This window comes from Macaca nemestrina, chromosome 12 (genome assembly GCF_043159975.1).
Source record: "Macaca nemestrina isolate mMacNem1 chromosome 12, mMacNem.hap1, whole genome shotgun sequence".
In the NCBI taxonomy this organism is placed as follows: domain Eukaryota; kingdom Metazoa; phylum Chordata; class Mammalia; order Primates; family Cercopithecidae; genus Macaca; species Macaca nemestrina.
In genome coordinates this window covers 74,460,505-74,488,215 of record NC_092136.1, presented here as the reverse complement: position 1 = coordinate 74,488,215, position 27,711 = coordinate 74,460,505, and the positions used below count along the sequence as shown (strand labels likewise).

At 50.1% G+C, this 27,711-nt stretch overlaps 1 protein-coding gene across 7 annotated transcripts in view; it reads left to right on the top strand.

The window, feature by feature from the left end:
* LOC105468761 (arrestin beta 1) overlaps positions 1 to 27,711 on the top strand; it is a 98,829-nt gene that overhangs the window by 37,021 nt on the left and 34,097 nt on the right. The window contains exon 1 of one of the 7 annotated variants that reach the window (XM_011719090.3): positions 11,496 to 11,647. The exons of the other annotated variants lie outside the window; for them this stretch is intronic. Within the exon in view, the coding sequence (XP_011717392.1) occupies positions 11,643 to 11,647 (5 nt within the window). The 5' untranslated portion in view covers positions 11,496 to 11,642. Of the gene's footprint in view, positions 1 to 11,495; positions 11,648 to 27,711 lie in introns of those variants that run through there. 7 annotated transcript variants of the gene reach the window in all.

The window sequence follows — 27,711 nt, the reverse complement described above, 5'->3', positions numbered from 1 at the left end:
CATAGGGGCTAAGGGTGGGTGAGAGGCTGCCTTGGGGGCCTCATCTTTCTGGTCTGGGTTCCTTTCCTTCAAAAAGGCCCTAGACTGTAGCCATTTAGAATGGAAATGGGGCCCTCACCCAGAGGCCACCTGACACAGTGGAGGAGAATGACTTTGCCAGCTGGTGCCACAAGTTAAGTTGTTTTACCTCTGGAAGCCTTAGCTTCGTGTAAGCAAAATGGGATTATTATTATTATTATTATTATTATTTTTGTTGTTGTTGTTGAGACAGAGTCTCGCTTTGTCGCCCAGGCTGGGGTGCAGTGGCCAGATCTCAGCTCACTGCAAGCTCCGCCTCCCGGGTTTACGCCATTCTCCTGCCTCAGCCTCCCGAGTAGCTGGGACTACAGGCGCCCGCCACCTCGCCCGGCTAGTTTTTTGTATATTTTTTAGTAGAGACGGGGTTTCACCATGTTAGCCAGGATGGTCTCGATCTCCTGACCTCGTGATCCGCCCGTCTCGGCCTCCCAAAGTGCTGGGATCACAGGCTTGAGCCACCGCGCCCGGCCGGATTATTATTATTATTTTAAGACGGAGTCTTACTCTGTTGCCCAGGGCGGCGGCACGATTTCAGCTCACTGCAACCTCCACCTACTGGGTTCAAACGATTCTTCTGCCTCAGTCTCCCAAGTAGCTGAGACTACAGGCGTGCGCCACCACACCTGCTAATTTTCGTATTGTTAGTAGAGATGGGGTTTCACCATATTGGCCAGGCTGGTCTCGAACTCCTGACCTCATGATCTGTCCACCTCAGCTTCCCAAAGTGCTGGGATTAGGGGCGTGAGCCACCGTGCCTGTCCTATTATTATTATTTTTAATTAAAATAAACAATTTTTAAGAGATAAGTCTCACTGTCTTGCCTAGGCTGGTCTTGACCTTCTGTCCTTAAATTATTCTCCTGCCTGTGTCTTCTGAGTTGCTGGGATTACAGGCACGAGCCATCGTGCCCAGCAAAATGGGACTAGACTACTGCTTAGCCCCTGTCGTTGTGCCGTTGTGGGGTTTAAGCAAGATGTTTCATGGCAGGTTCCCATGGCACCCACCCGCTGGAAGTGCTCAGTGAATAGTCCATTCCTCTTTCCCCTCTGTTGGTTTGCAAGTGGGGAGCTCAGTTTTGGATTAGGAGTTCCTTTAGCCTAGGCTCACTTCCCTGGGGAAGTGCTGGCCCCTTCCTTTAATTGTAAGGAAAATGAGGCCGATCACCCCTTTTCTGTAGAAGACCAGAGGAGATAAGGACATTTTTTTTTTTTTTTTTTTTTGACAGAGTCTTGCTCTGTCGCCCAGGCTGGAGTGCAATGGCACGATCTCGGCTCACTGCAACCTCTGCCTCCTGGATTCAAGCAATTTTCCCACCTCAGCCTCCCCAGTAGCTGGGATTACAGGCACCCGCCATCATGCCTGGCTTAATTTTGTATTTTTGTAGAGACGGGGTTTCACCATGTTGGCCAGGCTGTTCTTGAACGCCTGATCTCAGGTAATCTGCCTGCCTCGGCCTCCCGAAGTGCTGGGATTACAGGCGTCAGCCACTGTGCCCCACCTGTAACCAGCTTTGAGGCCCAGAAGCAGTGGCTCCAGAGACAGCTGAGTGCCACCTGTCCAGGTGTCCTCCCTGTTGGGGTCCCACTTGGGGGGTTAATTAAACCCACCCAGCTATATCATAGAGTGGGGGTGGGGTGGGTGTATTTTCCTCTAGTTTGGTCTTGAGGTCTCTCTCTGAGAATGGCTATAAATTCTAGCCCTGCTTGACGGAGTTACAGGGCAGGTGGTCGTGGGGGTCCACAGTGTGCCTTTCATGATGAGATGCTTCTTTATCCTGGTGGATGGTCTGATGCCTAAGTATCCAGCCGTGACCAGGTGTCTCTCTCACAGGAAACTGACTTATAGTGGAAGGTGCCCTGTGGCTCTTTTCTGACCTGTGTCCAGTTTATTCCTACCAAGAAAACCACTCTCTAGGAGAGTGTGTGGTCAGGTGAGACACGGAGGAGGCAGCACAGCAAAACCCGGGAAATAACAGAAGCAGAGTATTACTCACAGAGGGGAGGGCAGCGGGGAGCTGCCTGGGACACCGTGCTTAGCCAGCGAGTTGGAGCAAGAGGGAGATGGGAGGACCTGTGGGCTGGAGGCTTTGTTGGGGTGCAGGATGTTACCCACGCAGGTTTCTGTGGGTAAATATAATTGGTGGGATTAGAGCAAGCAGGCATAAGGCATGGTGACTGAGGGGGGTCACTGTGGCAAATCCATGCAGCTCATGTGGGTGTGTGTGTGGGGTCAATGGGCGAGTTAGGTGGCATCTGTCTAGCTGTCGCATGGCGAGGTGGTGACCAGGAGGAGGTTGCATAAGGCACATACCTGGATGGATTACATTGAAGAACTGGGAGGAGGCCGAGCACTGGAAGCTGTGTCAAGGGTGACTGAGCCCCACTTCTGGTATGAGAAAGTCTGACATATTCAGAATGGGTGCCCAAGCAACATGAAATTGTTAAAATTCACTACAGCGGGTGATCTCCCCCATCCAGGGGGGGGTGGTGGTGGTGGAAGCAGCACTAACTGGGACCCAGGTGTCCCGAGTGCAGGCCCTGTTTTCTCAATGGAAAGAGCAGCTGTCATCTACCACGGGCCTCACTGTTCACCGGGCACCGAACCAGGTGCTCCACATGTATCAGTGAAGAAAGGCACTGTTGGCCGGGCGTGGTGGCTCACGCCTGTAATCCCAGCACTTTGGGAGGCCGAGGTGGGTGGATCACCTGAGGTCAGGAGTTTGAGACCAGCCTGGGCAACATGGCAAAACCCCGTCTCTATAAAAAATACAAAAACGAGCTGGGTGTGGTGGTGTGGTGCCTGCCTGTAGTCCCAGATACTTGGGAGGCTGAGGTGGGAGGATCACCTGAGCCTGGGGAGGTCAAGTCTGCAGTGAGCTGTGATGGTGCCACTTCACTCCAGGCTGGGCAACAAAGTTTTTTTTTTTTTTTCAAAGAACAAACAAACAAAAAGGTGCTGTTGTTAGAGATGAAAGTTAGAGGTTCAGTTACCCAACTGGTGAGTGGCAGACCCCAAAGCCTTAACCATTGCTCTGACCTGACTCCCAGAGTGATACTGTGGGGCCCGCAGCAAGTCCCTGCTCTTCTGTGGGCCTCCTGTTGCCATGCGTGCTCTTAGGGGGACATCTTGTGTTCCCAAGCCCCCTCAGCTCCAGTGTCCTGGGGTCTGCATTTCTGGGGGGTGGGGGTGCATCCCTGGGAGCTGTACCACCATGCCCTGCTGCATCCAGTCTGCTGTTACCTTTACTAAGAAGATGACCAGCTGACTTGGGCCCTCTCAGCTCCAGCCTCCCAGGACCCTTGCCATTGAGGGCTGACCTGTGGTCCCATCCCTTCCTTACCCACAATGGGGAGCAGAGGTGGCCAGGACCCATGGTTTCTCCACCCTGTGTTAGTGGGGCCCCAGGCTGGTGGGGCTGGAGTCCTGTGGGAGAGACCCTGAAGTAAGAAGGAAGTTGGTGGCTCCAGGGAACTGACCAAGGTCAGTGTGGCTAGAGGGTGTGTGGGGGCAGGGAGCATGGTGAGAGGGAGGCTGGAGGCTGGACAGAGGCTAGATTGTGAAGAGCTCTTGGGAGCCATTAAGAGTTTTTAGGCAGAGGAGGCACGTGATCAGGTTTGCATCTAGAATGATTAAGAAAATGCCTGCAACTGTTAAGGCAGTGTTAGGCACATAGGAAGCACTCAATAGCCATCAGGCCTGGCTGTGATGCTTTTTCTGTTGCTCATTATGAATACCCAGACTCCACTGCTTACTAGCTGGGAGAACTTGGGCCAGTCACTAACCCGGGGGACCTGCTTTGCTTACCAGTAATGCAGAAGGATAAGAAGTTTCCTCACAGGGGTTTTATCAGGATCCAAGTAGCTAAGTAGGGGATTTCATCTTCTCAGTTAATCTGGCAAACACTCAGCCAGCCAATCCCAGCTGCACAGCCAGGGCCCTTCCTGTGTGCCACATGCCTCCCTGCTTCTCAGTCAGGACATGGCAGGACTTAGTCACGGGATCTGGAAGGGCCCAGCTGTAATAAGGCACAAAGCTTAACCTTCTCCAGTTCTCTCTTGTCTTCAGCCTTAGCCTACAGTGGCAGACCCCTGCCTCCTCCTCAGACTCTCCCCCTAGCCTGAAGCCCTGGCTGAGGGGCCCCCAACCTTAAGAGCTCATAGAGATTCTTGCAGGACCTAAGGGAGTTATTATTATAATTGTTATTATTTTTTGAGATGGAGTCACACTCTGTCGTGCAGGCTGGAGTGAAGTGGCGCAATCTCAGCTCACTGCAACCTCCACCTGCCAGGTTTAAGGAGCTGAGGCTCCTGCCTCAGCCTCCCAAGTACCTGGGATTATAGGCATAAGCCACAATGCCTGTAATTTTTGTATTTTTAGTAGAAACGGGATTTCACCATGTTGGCCAGGTTGGTCTAGAACTCCTGACCTCAAGTGATCTGCCGGCCTTGGCCTCCCAAAGTGCTGGGATTACAGGTGTGAGCCACCACGCCTGGCCTGAGGGAGTTACGAGCCTTCTGCGAGCCTCAGTTTCCTGGTCCGCAGAATGGGAATGAGAATGCCTGTCGTATTAGTCTCCTATTACTCCTGTTACAAATTACCATATATTTAGTGGCTTAAAACAACACAAATGTATTCTTTTACAGTTCTGGAGGTCCAAAGTCCTGAAATGGGTTGTCAGGGCTGTGTCCTCTGGAAACTCTAGTGGGGATCCGTTCCCTTGCCTCTGCTAGCTTCCAGAAGCTGTCTGCATGCCTTGGCTCCCAGCCCCATCCTCTAGCTTTGAAGCCAGCAGTGTAGATTTTTGTCTGTCTTTCAATGCTTCCATCATCCCATCACCTTTACTCTCTCTGACCCTCCTGCCTCCCTCTTGTCAAGACCCTTGTGATGACATTGGGCCCACCCAGGTCGTGCAGGATAATCTCTCCATCTCAAGGCCCTGAACAAAATTGCATCTGCAGAATCTCTTCTACCACATGACCTAACACAGCCGCAGCTCTGGCGATTAGGATGTGGGCATCTTGGGGGGCTGTTACTCAGCCTACCACACACACCTTGCAGAGCAGTTGTGTGGATGACATGAAACAAAACAACTGAAAGGCTCCCAGTGCCTGGGACAGGCCGTCAGTCCCCTTTCTCCTCTCCCGGGGCCTGTGTCTCCCCATCTGTAAGATGAGGTCCCTGGCAGTCCACACAGTCTGAGCCCACGTCCTTCCAGCATGCAGTACACACAGGCAGACTGTCCCTTCGGCGGCCAGGAGTTCCTAGGAAGTGGCAGACTTGAGCCCTGTCCCCAATGCCTCTTCTCCCACTCCCTCCCAAGGGCAGGCCTATTCTCAGTTCCCGTTGGTGCATTTCCCATCTTTCCCAGGGACGGCTGCTGGGAAAGGCTGAGCTCACCACTCCCCGGGGAGGGTGAGGGTGGAGGAAGGAGAAGGGAGAGGCCAGCAGCAGCCACTGCAAGAGATGGAGAGGAGAGGCTACGGAATGAGACTTGCAGTGGGAGAGGCTGAGGTGATCGGCACTCAGAGAAGGGGAAGAGGCTGGGCAGGGCCTCTCATCTAGAATGGTCAGCTTTTCCTCAGCCCCTTGGCCCAGGCCCTGCTGCTTGGTTCCTCTGCCAGCCACCCCCTCTCAGCCAGCCCCTTCTGACAGGCCCTGGTGGCTGCAGGAGTGTGTGTATGTATGTTGGGGATGAGAGGAGTGTGTCACAGGCCAGCAGGGGCCGAAGTGGGGCTCTGCCGCCGGACAGGAAGCCAGGAATCCCCCACTTCAGTGAGAAGAGGACCATTTCAGCCAGAGTCCACCTCTCACTTCCCTCTACTCAGAAATTAGTCACCGTTTGCCCTGGGGCTCATCATCTGCCTTCACTGGACCTCACTTTTTTTGTTTGCCTGTGTGTAGCGGGGTGGAGGGCCATGGGAGAGGCAGTTAACACCATTATGGGATTTGAGAGGGTGAAATGAGGTTGTGATTTTGAACTGATTTTGAAATGTGCAGTCTGCTATATAAGGATGTGCATTCCATGCATAGCCTGTTCCTTTAATGTTCTCTTCTGCAGTTTGACAGTCTGACAAACTCTTCATTGTGCTTCAAGTCCAGCTTAGATGTCGCCTGCTCTCTGTAACTTTGTCAACAGCCCCCTGCCCGTCCCAGAGAGAATGGAGCTGCTCCCTCCTCGGAATTGCTGTGGCCTCTTAATTTTTTTAATTTTTATTTTTTCTTGAGACAGAGTTTCGCTCTTGTTGCCCAGGCTGGAGTGCAATGGCACCATCTCAGCTCACTGCAACCTCTGCCTACCAGGTTCAAGTGATTCTCCTGCCTCAGCCTCCCAAGTAGCTGGGACTACAGGCATGTGCCACCATGCCCAGCTAATTTTGTATTTTTAGTAGAGACAGGGTTTCACCATGTTGGTCAGGCTGGTCTCGAACACCTGACCTCAGATGATCTGCCCGCCTCGACCTTTCAAAGTGCTGGGATTACAGGCATGAGCCACAGTGCCTGGCCCTGTGGCCTCTTTATAACCCTCTCATGGGGTGCCTTTGGTGGGCAGGGTATTGGTTTGGACATCTGTCTACCCCACCCTGTGTGGGCAGTACATTTGTAACAGACCCCTCTGCTCCTTAAGGTCACTGTGGTTGTGATGGGACAGAGGCAGTGTGGCAAAGGCAGTTGGGGAGCCGGCCTCCTGAGGTCTGGCCTGTACAAAGTTGCCACATGTCAGTCCAGCCCTTAGAATTGCGCAGACTGCATGACTGACTCAATCAGATTCACACGAACCTGAGCTAAATTAAGCAGGGGACCAAATAATTCGGGTCCATCGCTCTCTGTGGCATGAATGCCTATGCCCACTGCCTCCTGCTGATAATCAGACAGCACAGGGGCCGCGTTGCTCATGAGGTTTCCTGATGAGGGTGAAATCTGAGCCAAGGGACGGTGCTGAAGGAAAGGCCATCTAGGTCTTAAGGAAGCACATTCCATAAGCTCATCCACCACACTCCAAACCCCCTGCGAAGGCTGTGTCCCACTGCCTGGTGCCGGTTTGATACACAGAGAGTATCAAATAAATGTTGGAAACAATGTAGCGTGGTGATCAAAGGCTCCTCCACTTCCTCAGATGTTCTTATATGCCATTCCTTACACCTTTTCCCCCTGCTAGACTTTAAGCCCCACAGAGGCAGGGCCCTGGATGGCCTTGTTCTCCTCGGTGTTCCCAGTGCCTCTCAGTGCACTCACCTACCTATGTTGAACCCAGGTTACATGCCAGGCATATACAGACATCAGCCTTTCATCCCCCTCAACACCTTGAAGCAGGCTGTGTTGCCCTGTTATCCAGGTGAGGACAGGGAAGGTAAGATGCCATGTCCAAACACAGCCATTAAATACCAGGAGAGAGAGCAAGACCCTGTTCCCAATTGCTCCCCACATCCATTTCCATTTGTGCAGTTCTCCCTGAGGTTTGGGATCAGATGGCCTGAGCTTCTAGGTTGCAGCAGGCAGAGCTGGCTCTGGGGAGGTCATTCCAGATAGATTGGTGGCTAAGAAGAGGGCCAGCACCATTCCTTCTGTGGGCTTCTGACCACCCATCCTGAAGCCATAAAAGGGAACTGGTTTGAGGAGCAGGTGAAAGGTTTGGGGGATGCATATTACCAAGTCCCAGTGTGTGTCTGGGGAAAGGTCTGGAGATGCTCTAGAATGCTCCTCCCCTGCTCCCTGCCTCACTGAGGCACAGCTGCTCTTGGTTGGCTTTGCTGTGCCCACCTTATCTGCAAGCCTGTGTTGGCCGGGCGCGGTGGCTCAAGCCTGTAATCCCAGCACTTTGGGAGGCCGAGACGGGCGGATCACGAGGTCAGGAGATCGAGACCATCCTGGCTAACACGGTGAAACCCCGTCTCTACTAAAAAATACAAAAAACTAGCCGGGTGAGGTGGCGGGCGCCTGTAGTCCCAGCTACTCGGGAGGCTGAGGCAGGAGAATGGCATGAACCCGGGAGGCGGAGCTTGCAGTGAGCTGAGATCCGGCCACAGCACTCCAGCCTGGGCGACAGAGCGAGACTCCGTCTCAAAAAAAAAAAAAAGCCTGTGTGTTCCTGGAAGTAATGGAAATGCATTTATTTAAAATGCTCCATAATTCAGCCTTGTCCTAATATCAGGCCTTTGTCTCTGCTCAGCACTCTGGTCTCCCCAGGACTCCTCATGTACCCATTATCTCCCCTCAGCTATCTAGGCTCCTGTGAGGTAACGTGACCCCCTGTGAGAGCCCGTAAGCCAGCTGAAGCCAAGATGGACAAGGACCTGCCCAAGGCCACCAGTGGGTCTGCTTGCTGTGGTGGGGGTTTGTATTTGCACCATTCACAGAGCTCCAACTCTGTGCCAGGGCCTCATTTCCCTCCAGACGGCTGTGCAGCAGGGTGATGAGGCTATAGGCCTGCCTGACCCTAAGCTTGTGCCCTTAACTCCTTTATGATGCACCTTCTCTGTGCCAAGCACAGGCCTTGCCCTGGAGGAGTTCCCATCCTGGGGGGCAAGTTCTCAAATGAATGATGCCCACTAAGGCAGGGGCGTGTCCTCAGAGAGGCCTGGCAAAGCTCCCTGAGGGATCAGGGCTTAAGCCCTCTCCTCCAGGGGTCCCTGCAATGTGGGGTCAGGCCCACCAGGCAGGCTGCCTGAGCACTTTGATGCTGGCTGCGCCCATTTGTGGGCCTCTGGCCTCCCCAGGCCACCTTCTAAGAGCACAGGGAGCTGTGTGGGCAGGAAAAGGAGCAGAGGCTTTGGGGCCACCAGGCAGGCATTGCCTCCCCTGAACTGGGTAACTTATCTCTTCCCCCTCCCTAGCCTCCAGTTTCCAATTCTGTAAAAAGAGGATACTGGCTTTTTCTCCGTGAGTTATCCTTGAGATTAAACATAAATATATAAAGTACCTAGCACATGACAAATTAATAAATGATATGTCTTAAAATAATCACTGGGCACGATGGCATGTACCTGTAGTTGCAGCTACTCAGGACGCTGAGGTGGGAGGCTCACTTGCGCCCAGGAGATGAAGACAATATAGTGAGACCCTTCCTCCAAAAAAAAATGTTATCGTAGGACTATTTTTTTTTTTTTTTTTTTTTTTTGAGACGGAGTCTCGCTCTGTCGCCGGGGCTGGAGCGCAGTGGCCGGATCTCAGCTCACTGCAAGCTCCGCCTCCTGGGTTTACGCCATTCTCCTGCCTCAGCCTCCTGTGTAGCTGGGACTACAGGCGCCCGCCACCTCGCCCGGCTAGTTTTTTGTATTTTTTTAGTAGAGACGGGGTTTCACCGTGTTAGCCAGGATGGTCTCGATCTCCTGACCTCGTGATCCGCCCGTCTCGGCCTCCCAAAGTGCTGGGATTACAGGCTTGAGCCACCGCGTCCGGCCTATTTTTTTTTTTTTTTTTGAGATGGAGTCTCACTCTTTCGCCAAGGCTAGAGTGCAGTGGTGTGATCTTGGCTCACTGCAACCTCCGTCTCCCGGGTTAAAGCAGTTCTCCTGCCTCAGCCTCCCAAATAGCTGGCATTATAGGTGTGTGCCACCACGTCCAGCTAATTTTTTTATTTTTAGTAGAGACGGGGTTTCACCATATTGGCCAGGCTGGTCTTGAATTCCTGACCTCAAGTGATCCACCTGCCTCGGCCTCCCACAGTGCTGGGATTACAGGCGTGAGCTACTGTGCCTGGCCAAATTTTTTAATAAGAAAATATACCCAGATTGTTACCAAAATCCAGTCAGATTGCTTTTCAGTGAACAGGCATTCTGCAAATATTTACTTAGTGCTGTCTCTGGGCTCACTTGGGCCTTGGTCATAGGACCTGGTTTCAAATGCTGGCTCAGCGACTCCCTGGCTCTACTCAGTGGCCTGAGCTCCTGGGCCTTGGTTTCTGCCTCTTGTTCATGGTCCCTGGGGCCTCTGGTGAGACTGAGCTCATAAAGTGTCGGCAAAGTACTTTGTGGATCGATGCTAACTAATAGCGGTTCCCTGGAGCTGCTGTGAGTAGGAAAGACGACTGCGGAGGTTGCTTGGACCAGACTCAGGGCCGGCACCCAGGGAGGGCTAGTGTTGTCCTCACAGTGGGACTAAGGAAGGGCCTGCTATCCCCTGTCCCTGATGCTTTATTCCACTTTAGCCAGGAGTGGGTGCTGATAAAGTTTGATGATGGGGATGGTGCTATCCGTGGCCATGGGGTAAGAGGCTTGCCCAGTTAGTGGCAGAGGCAGGTGTGGATACTCATCTGGGTCACATCCAGCCAGAGCTGGGGCCATGGTCTGTCCTGGGATCCTCTTGTCAGGGATCCCCTTCTTGTCCCCTTGCTGTCTCTCCAGAGGGTGCTGGCCTCTGTCCAGACACACAGCTGTCATAAATATGGCATGGTGGCTTCAGTTCAATGGAGAGCATAAATGGGGAATTGGAGTGGGACCCTGGGCAGGGGAGGGTGTGAGCAAGGGCTCCAGAGGGAAGCCCTTCCCCGTGTGTTAGACTGAGCTGAAGTCTGTCCTGGGAACTTCTGGGGAGAGGGAGCAGATGGGGATCATGCCCTCTGGGAGCTCCTGGTGTGATGGAGGAGGCATGGCCCTGACCTCCAGGACACTCCTGTCTGATGGGGCAACGTGGCTTCTGTTTCCTGGGACTGCCTGTGTAACAGAGGGGACACAGTCCTCTTGTCCTCTAGGAGCCGTGTGTCTGAGGAATGAGGCATGGTCTCCATCCTGCAGGAGCCTCCAATCTGATGGGGGAGCTGCGGTCACTTCCCTCGGAGAGATTCCCTATTTCAGAGAGGAGCCCTGATCTCTGTCCTCAGGAAGGACCCCTGTCTGATGGAGGCTTACTCAAGAAACCCCATTTATGGCCTTCACCTTTGACCCCTTCCCCTACCTGATTCATGGGGAGGCCAGGTCCCACAGGCAGCAGCTACGCATGGAGCTGGGCAGTTATGAACTTGGCTGCTGTGGGGCAGGGAGGAAGGGAAGACAGGAGACTCCTTACAGGAGACTGTAAGGAGGCCCCCTGCTTTAAGTGAGGGTGACATAGAAGCCTTCCTGGTGAAGGTGTCTGTCTGGGATCCTCTGATGGACAGGAGATGCCTGGCTGTGATAAGTACCTACTGCAGATAAGGGGTAAGGGCTCCCCCAGGCTGGAAGGGAAACTTGATGGGTCACTCTGGTGAGCCCCTGTCTTCATGCAGGCTGGACTGCTGGAATGGAAAGTGGTCTAGGGAGACCCTCAGCATCTTTGGGGAGACCCTCACCCACTGCCCATCTGTGTATAGGCAGAGTGCTGCCAGCCCGGGGACATCCGCCCTCCATGGCCTGAGAAGCCCGGAGGAGGAGAGGAAACAGGACGCATATCAGGAACGCCTTTTCCTTTTCTTTGTAACTAACCCCTCGCTTGGAGCTGGTGAGAGCTGAGCCTGCGGGGCTGGCCCTGGCCTGGTTGCTGCTGCCTGCGGCCCCCAGCTCAGGCTCCCTCCACCTCACAGTCCACGGCTTTGGTGCTGCTCCTGGGCTGGCCTCTTCACTCCACTGAATCTCTGGGCTCTCATCTGTAAAATGGGGTAAGACTTTCTATCTGCCTTACCAGGAAGTTTGCTTTTCTTCTCTTTCTGGGATTTACATGATTTCTTCCTCTCTCCATGAGATGTGCATTGAATGCTTCCTGTGCACCAGCCTCTGGCATAGGTGGGGATGGAGAACACGGGGAGGAACAGTGTGGGGCAGAGAGGGGGAAAGGCTGTTTAGGACTTGTCTAAGGAGTTGGGGGACATCAAGTAGAGAAGTCTGAAGGCTGATGGGTGTGGGGTCAGAGAGGGTCTGGCTGGAGACGAGGTTTGGACTTACTAGCATCTGGTGGCAGCTGAAGTGGTCAGATGGGTGGAGTTGCCCAGGGAACTCCTTGTTATGGGATCTGGGAAGAGGCCAAGGTCAGACTCAGCTCTGGAGTCTCCTGAGAGCTGGGTACAGAGCAGGGATGGGGAGCCATGTGGCCAGGGCCTCCAGCAGGACTGAAATGGGATCAGTGCGTTTGGTGCTTCCTGTGGGAGTTGAGACTTTTGCCTTTGCAGTGTGATGTCGGGGTGTGTGGGGAAGGGTGGATCACAGAGGATGAGGAGGGAGTAAAGGTGAAGGTGCTCAGACATCAAGGAATTTGATCAGTCAGGTTGTCATTCTTTTGCTTGTTTTTCTCATTATTCAAACTATTCCCCTGCTGACTGAAGGGCTGCTATGGGGTGCATGTGTAGTCGGTTATATGCTGTGTGTATGTTGTATATGTGGGGGTTTGTAGACAAGATGTGTATGGGGAGTGTGATGCATGTGTGTGTTTAGTATTTGTGTGTGTCTTTCTGTGCATGGTGTGTAGAGTGTGTGCACATGACCACATTCAGATCCTTGATCCATACAGCAGGCTGGTGCTGAGTCGTCTGCCTGGGCTAGAAACTGGGAAGGATTCATCAAGATTGTGAATTTCTCTTCTCTACTTAGGGTTACACCCAATAGTGTGCTGGTAACAACTGGCCCTCCAGAAAAAAAGGAGGGTGGGGGATTTTAGCATCTGCCAATTTCTGTGATGTAAATTCTCTGACTTCAGATTTCACTCTTACCAACGTGAAGTCATTGAATGTGCAGTTGGGAAGAGATGAACAGCAGACACCATTGTATAGCATTTCCATCATACAGGTGTAGTAGGCATAAATACCCTTGAGGGTATGATAGTGACAACAGTAAAATAATTAGTAATCAGTTTTGAAAATGCATTCCTGGGCCAGTCATGGTTTCTCATGCCTGTAATTCCAGCACTCTGGGAGGCCGAAGCGGGAGGATCACTTGAAGTCAGGAGTTCAAGACTAGCCTGGCCAACATGGTGAAACTCCATCTCTACCAAAAAAAAAAAAAATAATACAAAAATTGGCTGGGTGTGGTGGCGCACACCTGTAATCCCAGCTACTTGGGAGGCTGAGGCATGAGAATTGCATGAGCCCAGGAAGTGGGGGTTGCAGTGAGCCGAGATCACATCACTGCATTCCGCATTCTAGCCTGGGCAACAGAGCAAGACTCTGTCTCAAAAAAAAAAAAAAAAAAATGCATTCCCTTTGCTTTTAATAGAGTTTGTTTAATTGTAACTTCACATTAGGATTTCTATTATTCTTTTTTTTTAACTTTTTTTTCTCTTTTTTTAAAGACAGGTCTCACTATGTTGCCCAGCCTGGTCTCAAACTCCTGGGCTCAAGCGATCCTCCCACCTCAGCCTCCCAGAGTGCTGGGATTGCAGGCATGAGCCACTGCTCCAAGCAGGGTTTCTCAGCATCAGCACCATAACATTTTGGGCTGGAGATCCTTTGCTAGGGGGTTGGGGACACTGACATGTGCATTATACAGGCGGCATCCCTGGCCTCTACCTGCTAGGTGTTAGTAGCACCTCTTCCACAAATCATGACAGCTCACAATGTCTCCAGACATTGCCAGGTGTCCCCTGGGGTGCAAATTCACCCCCCGGCTGAGAACCAATGGTACTGGCTGTGTTTAACAACCAGCTCACGAAATTCTTAAAAATGTGACACTTGCCTCTTATGAGCCTGTACAAGCCAGCTCAGCACACACACCATGGGCACCGCATCCAGATAAATATAAGGCAGTTTTTCCCCCCAAAATTATTTCCCTGGAAAAAGCTGCCACCTTAGACCTTAGATTTCGGTCTGTACAGAGTCCCCGAGCATGGAGAACCCTGTTGGCTTACTGACTGATCCACAGAACAGTGGACACAGAGTCAGAGATATACTGCCATAGTGGATCTGTTATGACATTTTATGAAATGTGAGAATAGGAAGAAATTAGTGATGTTTTTGAATTAATATCTTATCTTTTTTTTTTTTTTTTTTTTTTTTTTTTTTTTTTTGAGACGGAGTCTCGCTCTGTCACCCAGGCTGGAGTGCAGTGGCCGGATCTCAGCTCACTGCAAGCTCCGCCTCCCGGGTTCACGCCATTCTCCTGCCTCAGCCTCCCGAGTAGCTGGGACTACAGGCGCCTGCCACCTCGCCCGGCTAAGTTTTTGTATTTTTAGTAGAGACGGGGTTTCACTGTGTTAGCCAGGATGGTCTCGATCTCCTGACCTCGTGATCCGCCCGTCTCGGCCTCCCAAAGTGCTGGGATTACAGGCTTGAGCCACCTCGCCCGGCTATCTTATCTTAACATATGTTATTCTATATCCTTAAAAGTTTGCATGTTGAAATTGGCAAAACAAACAAACCAAACAAAAACCCCCTTTAAATAAAATCTTTCTGCTGGGAAAATAATGGCCTGTCTTGTGTCAGGAGCGCCCTATAGCTAATGAGTTCCTGCCGAGGCTGCACATCCATGGTGCTCATCCAGGTGGTGAGGCTGCCACTTCTTGGCCCAGGTCCTATTTTTTCCCAGCTTCAAGCTCAGGGCTTGGCTCTTGTTTGTTCATTCAAAATCTTTATTAAGCACCTACTATGTACCAAGGAACATAAGTGACTGAAGTCACAGTTTCTGCTCCCTGGGGCTTGCCATCATTTCAGTTCCGTGGTGTCCACTCAGGAGCAGCTGTGTGCAGGCCCTGTTTGGATGCTCAGGGGCCAGCAGGAGAGGGAGGGAAAGATGCACATGTGTGCTGGGTGCCTGGTGTGTGCCTGGAACGGAGCTGGGCACATCACACATGCACCTCCTTCCACCCTCCCACTGTGCTTTTGAGGGAGGGCTTGCTTGTTAGTGGAGTGTCTGCCTCCCGCTGCCCTGTAGGTGCTCTGGGGAACAACACCGACTGGGGCCTGCACCTCCTACAGGTAAAAACAGCCCCAGGTCCAGAGATTTGAAAAATAAAGGGAAGAAAAGAAAGGAGGGAAATAAGAAAGACAAATGGAAGGAAGCAAAGGAGGGAACAAGGGCAGAGGAGTCAGGGCAAGAGCACTTTAAGCCAAGGCAGTCAAGGAAGGCTTCTTGGGTGTGGTGACGGTGGGACTGTGTGAAGGATGGGAAGGGCTGCAACTGGTAGAACTGATGCAAAGGATAGTACAGGAAGAGGGAAGAGCAGGGCACGTACACGGAAATTTCTGGAATGTGGATGTCTACACTGGGAAAAAGTGGGGGCACAATGACTCACACCTGTAATCCCAGCACTTTGGGAGGCCGAGGTGGGCAGATCACTTGAGGTCAGGAGTTTGAAACCAGCCTGGCCAATATGCTGAAACCCTGTCTTTACTAAAAATACAATAATTAGCTGGGCATGGTGGCGCGCACCTGTCGTCCCAGCTACTCCGGAGGCTGAGGCAGGAGAATTGCTTTAACCCAGGAGGCGGAGGTTGCAGTGAGCCAAGATCATGCCACTCCAGTCCAGCCTGAGTGACAGAGAGAGACTCCATCTCCAAATAATAATAATAATAATGTAATAATAATCTGGGGAAAAACATCATAAAGTGTTTTCTACCCATGACTGTAGGGAGACAGACAACTTAAACCTTTCCCTGTCCCAGTAGGAGTAACACGACCGTCTCCTCCCAGCAGCAAGGCTTTCCCACCTGAGGGACATTTGGGGGAGAACTCTCCCTGAGCAGGGGGTGGGGACGGGACACTGGCCAGGATAATGATGATGATAATTGTAGTATCATAGCATCAACAATGTTAGCTTCTCTGTGTTGAGTCACTACTGGGGACCAGGTTTTTACACATATCCCCAGCCTGTGGGGTGGGTATTATCCCCATTCTCCAGGCGAAGGAAGCTGAGCCTTCGAGAGGATAGGAAACGGGCCTGAGGTCACACTGGGCTCAAGCAGGGACTCAGGCAGGGACTGTCTGCTTCAGCCTCTGGGCTCTTTTGACTGCCAACAACCTTCTCTTTCTGAATCTCAGCCCCAGGAAGGCTGGGCAGCGCTCAGGCACAGTCTGTGGGCTCTTTGGTACCCAGCTGCCAGCCCACCTGGGGAAATTTTGATCAGCCCTTGATTTTCAGATCTCCAGTTTCATGGGTTAACAGAAAGTAAGCTAAGCTCTTTTTTTTTTTTTTTTTTTTTTTTTTTTTTTTTGAGACGGAGTCTCGCTCTGTAGCCCAGGCTGGAGTGCAGTGGCCGGACCTCAGCTCACTGCAAGCTCCGCCTCCCAGGTTCACGCCATTCTCCGGCCTCAGCCTCCCGAGTAGCTGGGACTACAGGCGCTGCCACCTCGCCCGGCTATTTTTTGTATTTCTTAGTAGAGACGGGGTTTCACCGTGTTAGCCAGGATGGTCTCGATCTCCTGACCTCGTGATCCGCCCATCTCGGCCTCCCAAAGTGCTGGGATTACAGGCTTGAGCCACCGCGCCCGGCGCCAAGCTCTTTTAAGAAACTCTCCCCTCTGTCCATGGCCCCCTCTTTCCTCACTCTGCACCACCTGAGAGTTTTCACAAACATGCTTCATGGCCAAAAAAGTGAACCCATGAATGCAGCAGGAGGCTTGGGGAATTGCTGTCTGCCTAGAAGTCTATGGGAAGTCTGCAGCCCAGGAGACTGACTTGGCCAGAACCCCTCACCCCCCAGCTACCATCCCTGACCCCTCTGGCCTGCCAGGCACTGCCCTGTGCCCTGGGAGCCATTGCGGATTTCAGCAGGGATGTGACAGGAGATGGGAACCACAGAAGCCAGCGGTCCCCATCCCAGTCTGACTCTGGGCACACTAGTGAGTCTCCCTGAGCCTGAGCTTCCTGGCCTGGTGTGAGGCTCTTCTCTCACTTTGATTTCTCCATCTGGGAAATGAAGCAGGTGGGACTGTGCTCCCTCAGGCTCCGGAAATCTCTGAAATGGGGTGACATTTCTTGCCTTCCTGCCTGCTTCCCCCTCCCGGGCTGTCCTGAAAAGCAGGTGCACTGATGGCGGGTAAACAGGCAGACCACGCTCTAACACAGGGAGGGCTGGGAAATTCTGGCAGGGCAGACAAGCTGGTACACAAATAACTCTGCTACCAGGGAGAATGTGATAAAGGCCTAGGAACCTCTCTGCAGCCGCTGCCACCTGCTCCCCACACCTCCCTGCTCCCTGATGGCTGCTCTCACACCCAGGAATGTGGGTCAGAATGTAGGGCGGTTGAGTCTGAGTGAATGCCCCCTTGCGTCTCCCCACCCTACCCAGCTGAGCCATGGCTGCTATCGGGCAGGGATGGGGGAACATTATGGAATTGAGGGCCTCTCTGGATCCAAAATATGGCCCTGGCCCATCAGTCTCTCTTCCCTCAAATGCCCATCGCTCCCCATTGCCTTCTGGATAAGGTCCAAGTTCCTCGGCCCAGCACTCAAGACCCTTCATGGCCCTACCCTCCTAGCCGAGGGCCCACACATACAAGTTCTCCGTGATTCTCTGTGGAGCGAACGGACCATTCTCCAGCCCAGCCTCTTCCCCTGGGGCTCCTCCCAGGCACTTGGGGTACACTCCAGCCACGCCAGAGGCTCGCTGTCTCCTGAGCACCCGGTGGACTCAGTTGCCCTCTCCAGGCCTCTGCCTGCAGTGTGGTCACCCCTTCTGCACCTCGTGTGTCCTTCAAGATTTTCCTCATTGCTACCTCTTCACTTGAAGGCTTTTTTGTTTTTGTTTTTTGAGATGGAGTCTTGCTCTGTTGCCAGGCTGGAGTGCAGTGGCGCGATCTTGGCTCACTGCACCCTCCTCCTCCTGGGTTCAAGTGATTCTCCTGCCTCAGCCTCCAGAGTAGCTGGGACTACAGGTGCCCACTACCACGCCCAGCTAAGTTTTGTGTTTTTAGTAGAGATGGGGTTTCGCCATGTCGGCCAGGATGGTCTCAATCTCTTGACCTCGTGATCCGCCCACCTCAGCCTCCCAAAGTGCCGGGACTAAAGGCATGAGCCACAGCGGCCAGCCCTGAAGGCTTTCTTGACTCTCCAGATAGAACCACATAATCCCACCTCTCAGGCAGTATTGTGAGTGATTAAAAGTGTGGTCTCTGGAGCTGGAGTACCTGGGCTCTGATATCTAGATCTGTTGTTTACTCGCTGTGTGACCCTAGGCAAATTACTTAACCTCTCTGTGCCTCAGTTTTCTTATCTGTGAAGTGGGATAATAGTAATACTTGTTATAGAGTTGTTGGAGAAATAAGTGAGTTGATATTTATAACCAGCTTAGAGCAGTAACTGGACTTGGTTTCTCTCCTGGATAAGCTTTCTTTTTGTTGTTGTTGTTTGAGACAGAGTCTCACTGTGTTGCCCAGGCTGGAGTGCAGTGGCGCAATCTCAGCTCACTGCAACCTCGCCTCCCGGGTTCAAGCGATTCTCCTGCCTCAGCCTCCTGAGTAGCTGGGATTACAGGCACGTGCCACCACATCCGGCTAATTTTTGTATTTTTAGCAGAGACAGGGTTTCACCATGTTGGCCAGGCTGGTCTTGAACTCCTGATCTCGTGATCTGCCCGCCTCAGCCTCCCAAAGTTCTTGGATTACAGGCATGAGCCACCGTGCCCGGCCTCTCTTGGATAAGTTTTCTAATGTTGACTGAAGGGTGAGTAAATATCTGAAGGTCTTCTGACATTCCCTGCATTTGTAGCATTTTTTTTCTAATATTAATTTTCTAATACAAAGAAAGGAATTATTACCAGTGCTTACATAATTCACTAGTACTGAATCCACATTCATGGATGATCTTTCCAGTGTGAGTTTTCTGATGCTGAGTAAGATATGTCTTGTCTAAATGATTTCCCATAGGTGGTCCATTCATGAGGTTTCTCTCCTATGTGTTTTCTGATACTAGCTTTGTGATTCTGGACAAGTTAGGTAGGGTTTCTGAGTCTGGGCTTCTTCTCTGAAAAATTGGAGTATTTAGAAGGAATATAATAATGTATGTGAAGTGCTTAGCACAGCGCCTTGCTCATAGGGAAAGCTCAGTGTACAGTGGCCATTTTTCTTAGTGGGTTTCTCTAACTAGGCTATGCTGTGGTCTTTTGTCAGCAGGGACCACCCGTTGTTTATGTTAGTGCCCCTAGAGCATTGCACTGGCAGTGGCTGTGTGATGGCTCAGTGGTGAGTGAATGATGAATGGGATAGCCACTGGTCAGAGCTGGGCAGAGGCCTGTTTGGGATGTATCAGCTGTTTTCTTGGCTCAGCCTGACAGTGGCTGTGGACTCTGTTCCTATGAAGCATTTTCTTTCTTTTTTTTTTTCGTTTTTAGAGACAGGGTCTTGCTCTGTTGCCCAGGCAGGAGTGCAGTGGCGTGATCATAGCTCACTATAACCTTAAACTCCTGGGCTCAAGCGATCTTCCCTCCTCAGCCTCCCGATAGCCGGGACAACAGGCATGTGCCACCATGCCTGGCTAATTTTTAATTTTTTGTGGAGATGGGGTTTCACTATGTTGCCTAGGCTGGTCTTGAACTCATGGTCTCAAGCATTCCTCCTGCCCAGCCTCCCAAAGAGTTGGAATTACAGGCACGAGCCACCATGCCTGGCTCCTATAAAGCATTTTCTAAGCCCAATGCCCATGGCTCCTGACAGCCAAATGGAAGTATAGATAGAAGAAGAAATCCCTGGAGTCTGCTCACTCAGAGACAAGGATCATCACCACCATCTTTTTATATTTATTTATTTATTTGTTTATTTATTTATTTATTTTTTGAGCTGGAGTCTTGTTTTGTCACCCAGGCTGGAGTGCAGTGGTGCGATCTTGGCTCACTGCAACCTCTGCCTCCTGAGTTCAAGCGATTCTCCTCCCTCAGCCTCCCAAGTAGCTGGAATTATAGGTATGCACCACTACGCCTGGCTAATTTTTGTAATTTTAGTAGAGATGGGGTTTTACCATGTTGGCCAGGCTGGTCTTGAACTCCTGATCTCAAGTGGTCTGCCTGCCTCGACGTCCCAAAGTGCTGAGATTACAGGTGTGAGCCACTGCGCCCGTCCCACCACCATCTTTTTAAACTTCATCCATTCTCTTTTTTTTTTTTTTTTTTTTTGAGACGGAGTCTCACTCTGTAGCCCAGGCTGGAGTGCAGTGGCCGGATCTCAGCTCACTGCAAGCTCCGCCTCCCGGGTTCACGCCATTCTCCGGCCTCAGCCTCCCGAGTAGCTGGGACTACAGGCGCCTGCCACCTCGCCCGGCTAGTTTTTTGTATTTCTTAGTAGAGACGGGGTTTCACCGTGTTAGCCAGGATGGTCTCGATCTCCTGACCTCGTGATCCGCCCGTCTCGGCCTCCCAAAGTGCTGGGATTACAGGCTTGAGCCACCGCGCCCGGCCAACTTCATCCATTCTCATACTTGAATAATTCTCTTACGGCTTTCATTTAACCATATTCATCCTATATTTATTTATTGAGCACCTACTATATCCTAGGTACCATGCTATGCCCCAGAAATACAGTGAAATAACGCAAATAATATACCTCTACTTTCATTGTTGCTATAAAAGTGAAGCTGAGGGTATTATCAGACCATTACAAAGTGTGGGAAGTGCTATGAATGGGGACACACTGGATATGGAGCTGAGGGGCCCCTAACCCAGACTTAGGGGGTAGTCAGGGAAGGCTTCCTGGTAAAAGGATAGCTGAGTATATGATACATTAGGCCTGGGAAGGGATCTCAGGAATCACAGAAATGTGGATCCTGGATTGTAACATCACAGAACCATAGACTGTTACATCAAAGCATTCAGAGTTGAGGGTCCAGATTTTCCCTACTTCACTTACTTTTTTTTTTTTTTTAATTTCTTTCTTTCTTTTTTTTTTTTTTTTGAGACGGAGTCTCGCTCTGTCGCCCAGGCTGAAGTGCAGTGGCCGGATCTCAGCTCACTGCAAGCTCCGCCTCCCGGGTTTACACCATTCTCCTGCCTCAGCCTCCCGAGTAGCTGGGACTATAGGCGCCCGCCACCTCGCCCGGCTAGTTTTTTGTATTTTTTTTAGTAGAGATGGGGTTTCACTGTGTTAGCCAGGATGGTCTCGATCTCCTGACCTCGTGATCCGCCCGTCTCGGCCTCCCAAAGTGTTGGGATTACAGGCTTGAGCCACTGCGCCCGGCCATTTTTTTTGATTTCTAGATTCTCCTTTCTCCTTGACTTGAGACATATCTTGTTAGGGAAACCCAAGCATCTTTATAAAGTACTTTATGCTTGTTGTATAACAGAAAAATTATAGATATAAAGAATTGTGTGGGTGGGCGGAGTCTTCTTCAACTCCTGTGAGTATTTAGGCACATTTCCCTTTTTTTCATTCTGTCTTTTTTTAGTTTTTTTTTTTTTTTTTTTTAAATTGAGATGTAATATACCATAATATTCACACTTTTAGGGTAAAATTCAGTGGTTTTCGTATATATTCACAAGTTTGTATAACCATCACCACTATCCAATTCCAGAACATTTTCATCACCTCCCAAAGAAACTCTGTACCAATTAGCAGTCACTCCCCATTTCCCACTCCATCAACCCTTGGCAACCGCTAATTTACCTTCTCTCTAGCAATTTGCCTACTCTGAACATTTCATGCAAGTGGAATCCTATAATATGCAGCCTTCTGTGTCTGGCTTAATTTACTTAACAATGTTTTCAAGGTTCATCATGTTGTGGCATGAATCAGTACTTCATCCCATTTTATGACTATATAATATTCCATTGTATGTATAGACTGAATTTTAAAAAGATACATGTATTTGTTGATAGATTTTTTTTCCCCACTCTTTTTGGCTATTTTGAATAATGCTGCTACAAACATTTATGCACAAGTTTTTGTGTGTGGACAGTTTCAGTTCCTTTGGGTGTATACCCAGGAGGGGACTTACTGAGTCATACGTTAACTCTTGGTTTAACTTTTAAACGAACCGCCAAACTGTTTTTCAAAGTGACGGCCCCACTTTCCAATCCCACCAGTGATGTATGAAGGTTCCAGTTTCTCCACATTCCTGTCCATACTTACTATCCTTCCTTTTGAGTATAGCCATCTTAATGGGTGTGAAGTGTATCATTGCAGTTTTGACTGATGACTGATGATGCTGGACATCTTTTCATGTGCTTATTGGCCACGTGAATATCTTCTTTGGAGAAATGCCTATTCAAACAAATCCATTGCCCATTTAAAAATGGGTGATTCGCCTGTTTGTTGTTGAGTTGCAATCGTTCTTAATATATCCTGGCTATTAGGACCTGATCAGATAAATGATTTGAAAATATTTGCTCCATTCTGTGGGTTGTCTACTCCCTTCCTTCCTTCCTTCCTTCCTTCCTTCCTTCCTTCCTTCCTTCCTTCCTTCCTTCCTTCCTTCCTTCCTTTCTTTCTTTTTTTAATTATACTTTAAGTTCTAGGGTACAGGGCACCTGCAGGTTTGTTACATATGTATACATGTGCCATGTTTGTTTGCTGCACCCATTAACTCATCATTTACATTAGGTATTTCTCCTAATGCTATCCTTCCCCCCGCCCTCCACTCCCCGATATTCTCTTTCTTGACAGTGACTTTTGAAGCACAAAAGTTTTAAAATTTGTCTACTTTTTCTTCAGTTGATTGTGCTTTTGGTGTCATATCTAAGAAATCATTGCCTAACCCAAGGTCATGAAGACTTTACTTATGTTTTCTGCTAAGAGTTTTATAGCTGCAGCTTTTACATTTAGGTCTCTCGTCCATTTACTTTTTTTTTTTTTTTTTTTTTGAGACAAAGTCTTGCTCTCTTACCCAGGCTGGAGTGCAGTGGCATGATCTCGGCTCACTGCAACCTCCGCCTCCTGGGTTCAAGCGATTCTCCTGCCTCAGCCTCCCAAGTAGCTGGGATTACAGGCGCCCGCCACCACACTTGGCTAATTTTTTTTTTTTTTTTTTTTGAGACGGAGTCTCGCTGTGTCTCCCAGACTGGAGTGCAGTGGCGTGATCTCAGCTCACTGCAAGCTCCGCCTCCCGGGTTCACGCCATTCTCCCGCCTCAGCCTCCCAAGTAGCTGAGACTACAGGCGCCCGCCACCACGCCCGGCTAGTTTTTTGTATTTTTAGTAGAGACGGGGTTTCACCATGTTAGCCAGGATAGTCTCGATCTCCTGACCTCGTGATCCACCCGCCTCGGCCTCCCAAAGTGCTGGGATTACAGGCTTGAGCCACCGCGCCTGGCCCACCTGGCTAATTTTTGTATTTTTAGTAAAGACAGGGTTTCACCATGTTGACTAGGCTGGTCTCGAACTCCTGACCTCAGGTGATCTGCCCGCCTTAGCCTCCCAAAAGTGCTGGGATTACAGGTGTGAGACACAGTGCCCGGCCCCATTTGAGTTAATTTTTGTACATGATGTGAGGTCGGGATCTAACTTTGTTTTTTTGTGTGCGACTATCCAGTTGTCCTAGCACCATTTGTTGAAAACAATGTTCTTTCCCCATTGACTTGCCTTGGCTCCTTTGTAAAAAAATCAATTGACCATAAATATATGGGTTCATTTCTAGACTCTCAATTATATCCCATTGATCTACATGTCTTTTTTTTTTTTTTTAAGATGGAGTCTCGCTCTGTCACCCAGGCTGGAGTGCAGTGGCACCATTTCGGCTCACTGCAAGCTCCACCTCCCGGGTTCACGCCATTCTCCTGCCTCAGCCTCCCGAGTAGTTGGGATTACAGGCGCCCGCCACCATGCCCGGCTAATTTTTTGTATTTTAGTAAAGACGGGGTTTCACCGTGTTAGCCAGGATGGTCTCGATCTCCTGCCTTTGTGATCCACCCGCCTCGGCCTCCCAAAGTGCTGGGATTACAGGCGTGAGCCACTGCACCCGGCCCTATATGTCTGTTTTTATGCCAGCACAATATAGTCTTGATTACTGTAGCTTTGTAGTAAGTTTTGAAAGTAGGAAGTGTGAGTCTTCTAACTTGGTTCTATTAATATTATTATTTTTAAGATAGTTTGGCTATTCTGGCTCCCTGGCATTTCCTTATGAATTTTAGGATCAGCTTGTCAATTTCTGCAAAAAAGCTAGCTGGGATTTGATAAAGATTATATTGAATCAGTTAGGGGAGCGTAGGCATCTTAACAACATTAAGTCTTCTCATTTTTTTGTTTTGGGTATTTATTGAGTATAAAGTTGAGCTCATGCCAAACGTACTGTTCTGATTCCTGACTTACTCTGCTTACTATTCTATGATAGGCATTTCCTTGTGTTATGAAAGATGGAAACCTAATTTCAGTGCTGTATAATATTCCATTGTTGGCTGGGCACAGTGGCTCATGCCTGTAATCCCAGTACTCTGGGAGGCCGAGGCAGGTGGATTGTCTGAGCTTAGAAGTTCGAGACCACCCTGGACAATATGGTGAAACCCTCTCTCTACTAAAATACAAAAAATTAGCTGGGCATGGTGGCACACGCCAGTAATCCCAGCTACTTGGGAGGCTGAGGCAGGAGAATCGCTTGAGCCCGGGAGGTGGAGGTTGCAGCAAGCCGCGATGGCGCCACTGTATTCCAGCCTGGGTGACAGAGTGAGACCCATCTCAAAAAATAAAGGAAAAAAATATTCCTTGTTTAGCTGTATCATGTAGAATTATAAACTCTTGTTTTGGTGTAATCAGTGTTGGAAGGTGCTTCGTTTGGGTCCTTTGTCGTGTAGCCCTCTCCCTGACAGGCACAAAGGGACACTGGGAGGACTGATGGCTCACCGAAGAGCAGTGAAATATTAGTGTCAGTGTTGGTCCACAGGTACCCTGTGCTGCAGGTGGGGAATGGGGCTCACTGGAGAAGCTGACATTCTGGTTCATGGAGAGTTGACTTACCCGTCTTCCTGGCAGCATCGCCTTGATGGAATGGAATCAGAAGACAGCATCCAGCAGTCTGCACGGACACTGATAGGGCATGTTTGGTTTAGGCATGTTTTTCTAGAACAGTGGATCTGAAACATTTTTAAATTTGCATCGTGAAATTCGTTTTACGTTGTAATTCAGTACACACACATTCACCTGAAACAAACATTTTGCTAAATAATACTCTTTTATTTATTTATTTATTTATTTATTTAATTTTGAGACAGAGCCTTACTCTGTCGCCCAGGCTGGAGTGCAGTGGCGTGATCTCACCTTACTGCAACCTCTGCCTCCCAGGTTCAAGTGATTCTCATGCCTCAGCCTCCTGAGTAGTTGGGATTACAGGCATGTGCCACCACACCTGGCTAATTTTTTGTATTGTTAGTAGAGACAAGGTTTCACTATGTTCACCAGGCTGGTCTCGAACTCCTGGCCTCAAGTGATCTGCCCGCCTTGGCCTCCCAAGTGTTGGGATTATAGGCTTGAGCCACTGTGCCCAGCCAATACTCACTTTTTGTATCAGCCAGGAGAAGCCAGCCTGCAGCAGTAAGAACCCCCAAATCTTAGTGGCTCAAGAGCTTTCATTCTCCTTTATGCTACACATCTGTCATGTAGTGGGGCAGCCCTGGGATTTAGGTTGATGGAGGCTTTCTCATGCAGATCATTGCTGGTTTCAGTGGCAAAGGAAAGACAGCATGGCAGGCAAAAGAATGCTCTTCCCAAAGATGTCTACGTCATAATCCTTGGAACCTGTGAATATGATATGTCACATGGCAGAGGGTAATGAAGGTTGCAGATGGAATTAAGGTTGCTAATTAACCGACCTTAAAATAGGGAGATTGTTCTGGATTATCCAGATGGGTTCAACATAATCCCAGGGGTCTTTATAAATGGAAGAGAGAGGCAGAAGAGAAGATCAGAGTGAGGCAATGTGATAAGAACTCGACCTGCTCTTGCTGGCTTTGAAGATAGAGGCAGGGGCCATGAGCCAAGGAATGTGGGCAGCCCCTAGAAGCTGGGAAGGTCAGGGAAACAGATTTATCCCTTGAGCCTCCAGAAATGAATGCAGCCCTGCGGGTACCTTGAATTTAGTCCAGTGAGGCCCATTTAGTGTTTCTGAACTACCAAACTATAATATGTTGTGTGTGTGTGTTTGTGTGTGGGTTTTTGTTTTTTTTTTTTGAGACAGGGTTTCCTTCTGTCGCCCAGGCTCAAGTGCAATGGCACAATCTTGACTCACTGCAGCCTCCGCCTCCTAGGTTCAAGTGATCCTCCCATCTCAGCCTTTGAGTAGCTGGTACTATAGGCACACGCCACTACGCCTGGCTAATTTTTGTATTTTTGTAGAGACGGAGTTTCACCATGTTGCCCACACTGGTCTTGAACTCCTGAACTAAAGTGATCCTCCCACCTCGGCCTCCCAAAGTGCTGGGATTACAGGCGTGAGCCACCACACCTGACCTGTTTGTGTTGGTTTAGGCCACTAAGTGTGTGGTAATTTGTTACAGCAGCCATAGAAAACGAATACAGAGGGCATGGGGAATGAAGCACCAGCACTTAAATCTGCCTGGCGCTGACATCTGGCACTTCTACTCATATTTCATTGGCCAGAGCAAGCCACATGGACATGCCTAACTTCATAGTACCACAGAAATCTGATATTCACATACCCCCAGGCTTAGAGGGAAACTGAATTTTGGTGAATATAATAATGTCTATTATACCTTGCTACCTGCAGTGCATGCTTATATTTTCTATTCCATTCCATTTCATTAAAAAAAAAAATCTCTTAAGTTGGTTATTTATTTATTTATTTATTTATTTATTTATTTATGAGACGGAGTCTTGCTCTGTTGCCTAGGCTGGAGTGCAGTGGCACCATCTCAGCTCACTGCAACCTCTGCCTCCCTGGTTCAAGCAATTCTTCTGCCTCAGCCTCCCGAGTAGCTGGCACTACAGACGCATGACACCATGCCTGGCCAATTTTTGTATTTTTAGTAGAGACGGAGTGTCACTATGTTGACCAGGCTGGTCTTGAACTCCTGACCTCAAGTGATCCTCCCACCTCCACCTCCCAAAGTGCTGGGATTACAGGCATGAGCCACCATGCCCAGCCATAAGTTGGTTTTATTATCAACTAGTATGTTGTGATCCCCTGTTTGGAAAACATTACAGACCCTCTTCTGCCCAGGCCTCCTGGACCATATGACACACCTAGATATAGCTGATTGGCCCAGGTGTGGAACACATGACCAATGCTGACCAATCAAATTCCTCTCCTGGGAATTTGGAAGTGGGCCATTCAGCCAGTTAGCGGTGGGAAGCTGAGTGAGAAGCACAGTGGAAACAGTGTCAGAGTGGGAGTCACATCCAAGCCAAAAGGATGGAGGAGGAGAAAAGCCTTGAGTAAGTAGAGACAGCTGGTCCACAGAGGCAAGGGGGCAGCCGCCCAGAAAGCAGTGCAACTGGGGGAACATGCAGCCCCAGGAGGAGAGGTGCAGAGAGAGTGAGACTGCCTGAGATTCAGATGGCTTCCCAGGTCCTGCGCCAGCCACCATGCATCTTGCCTGCATCCCTTGAGAGTTTTGCCTTCTTATAACATGCCCTCCGCTTTTCTTGAGCTACCCTGGGTGGTGGGGTCAGGTGTGGTGGGGGCTGGTTGTGTTTCTCGTCTCCACTGAGGCTTAATCAGCTGGAACACTGCCCGTATGTCTCTTATAGGCACCCAGCTCTGTGAATCAGGCCGTGGGGCATAGATGGGGCTGGGGGCGAGACAGACCCTGCCTCTGGCATCCTGGAAATTTAGCTTTGACCAGTCTTGGACGTGTGTGCATGCTCTTCAAAGTTGACAGACAGAGCCATCTGTGTGACACTGCATAGGTGGAGGTCCCAGGAAACGA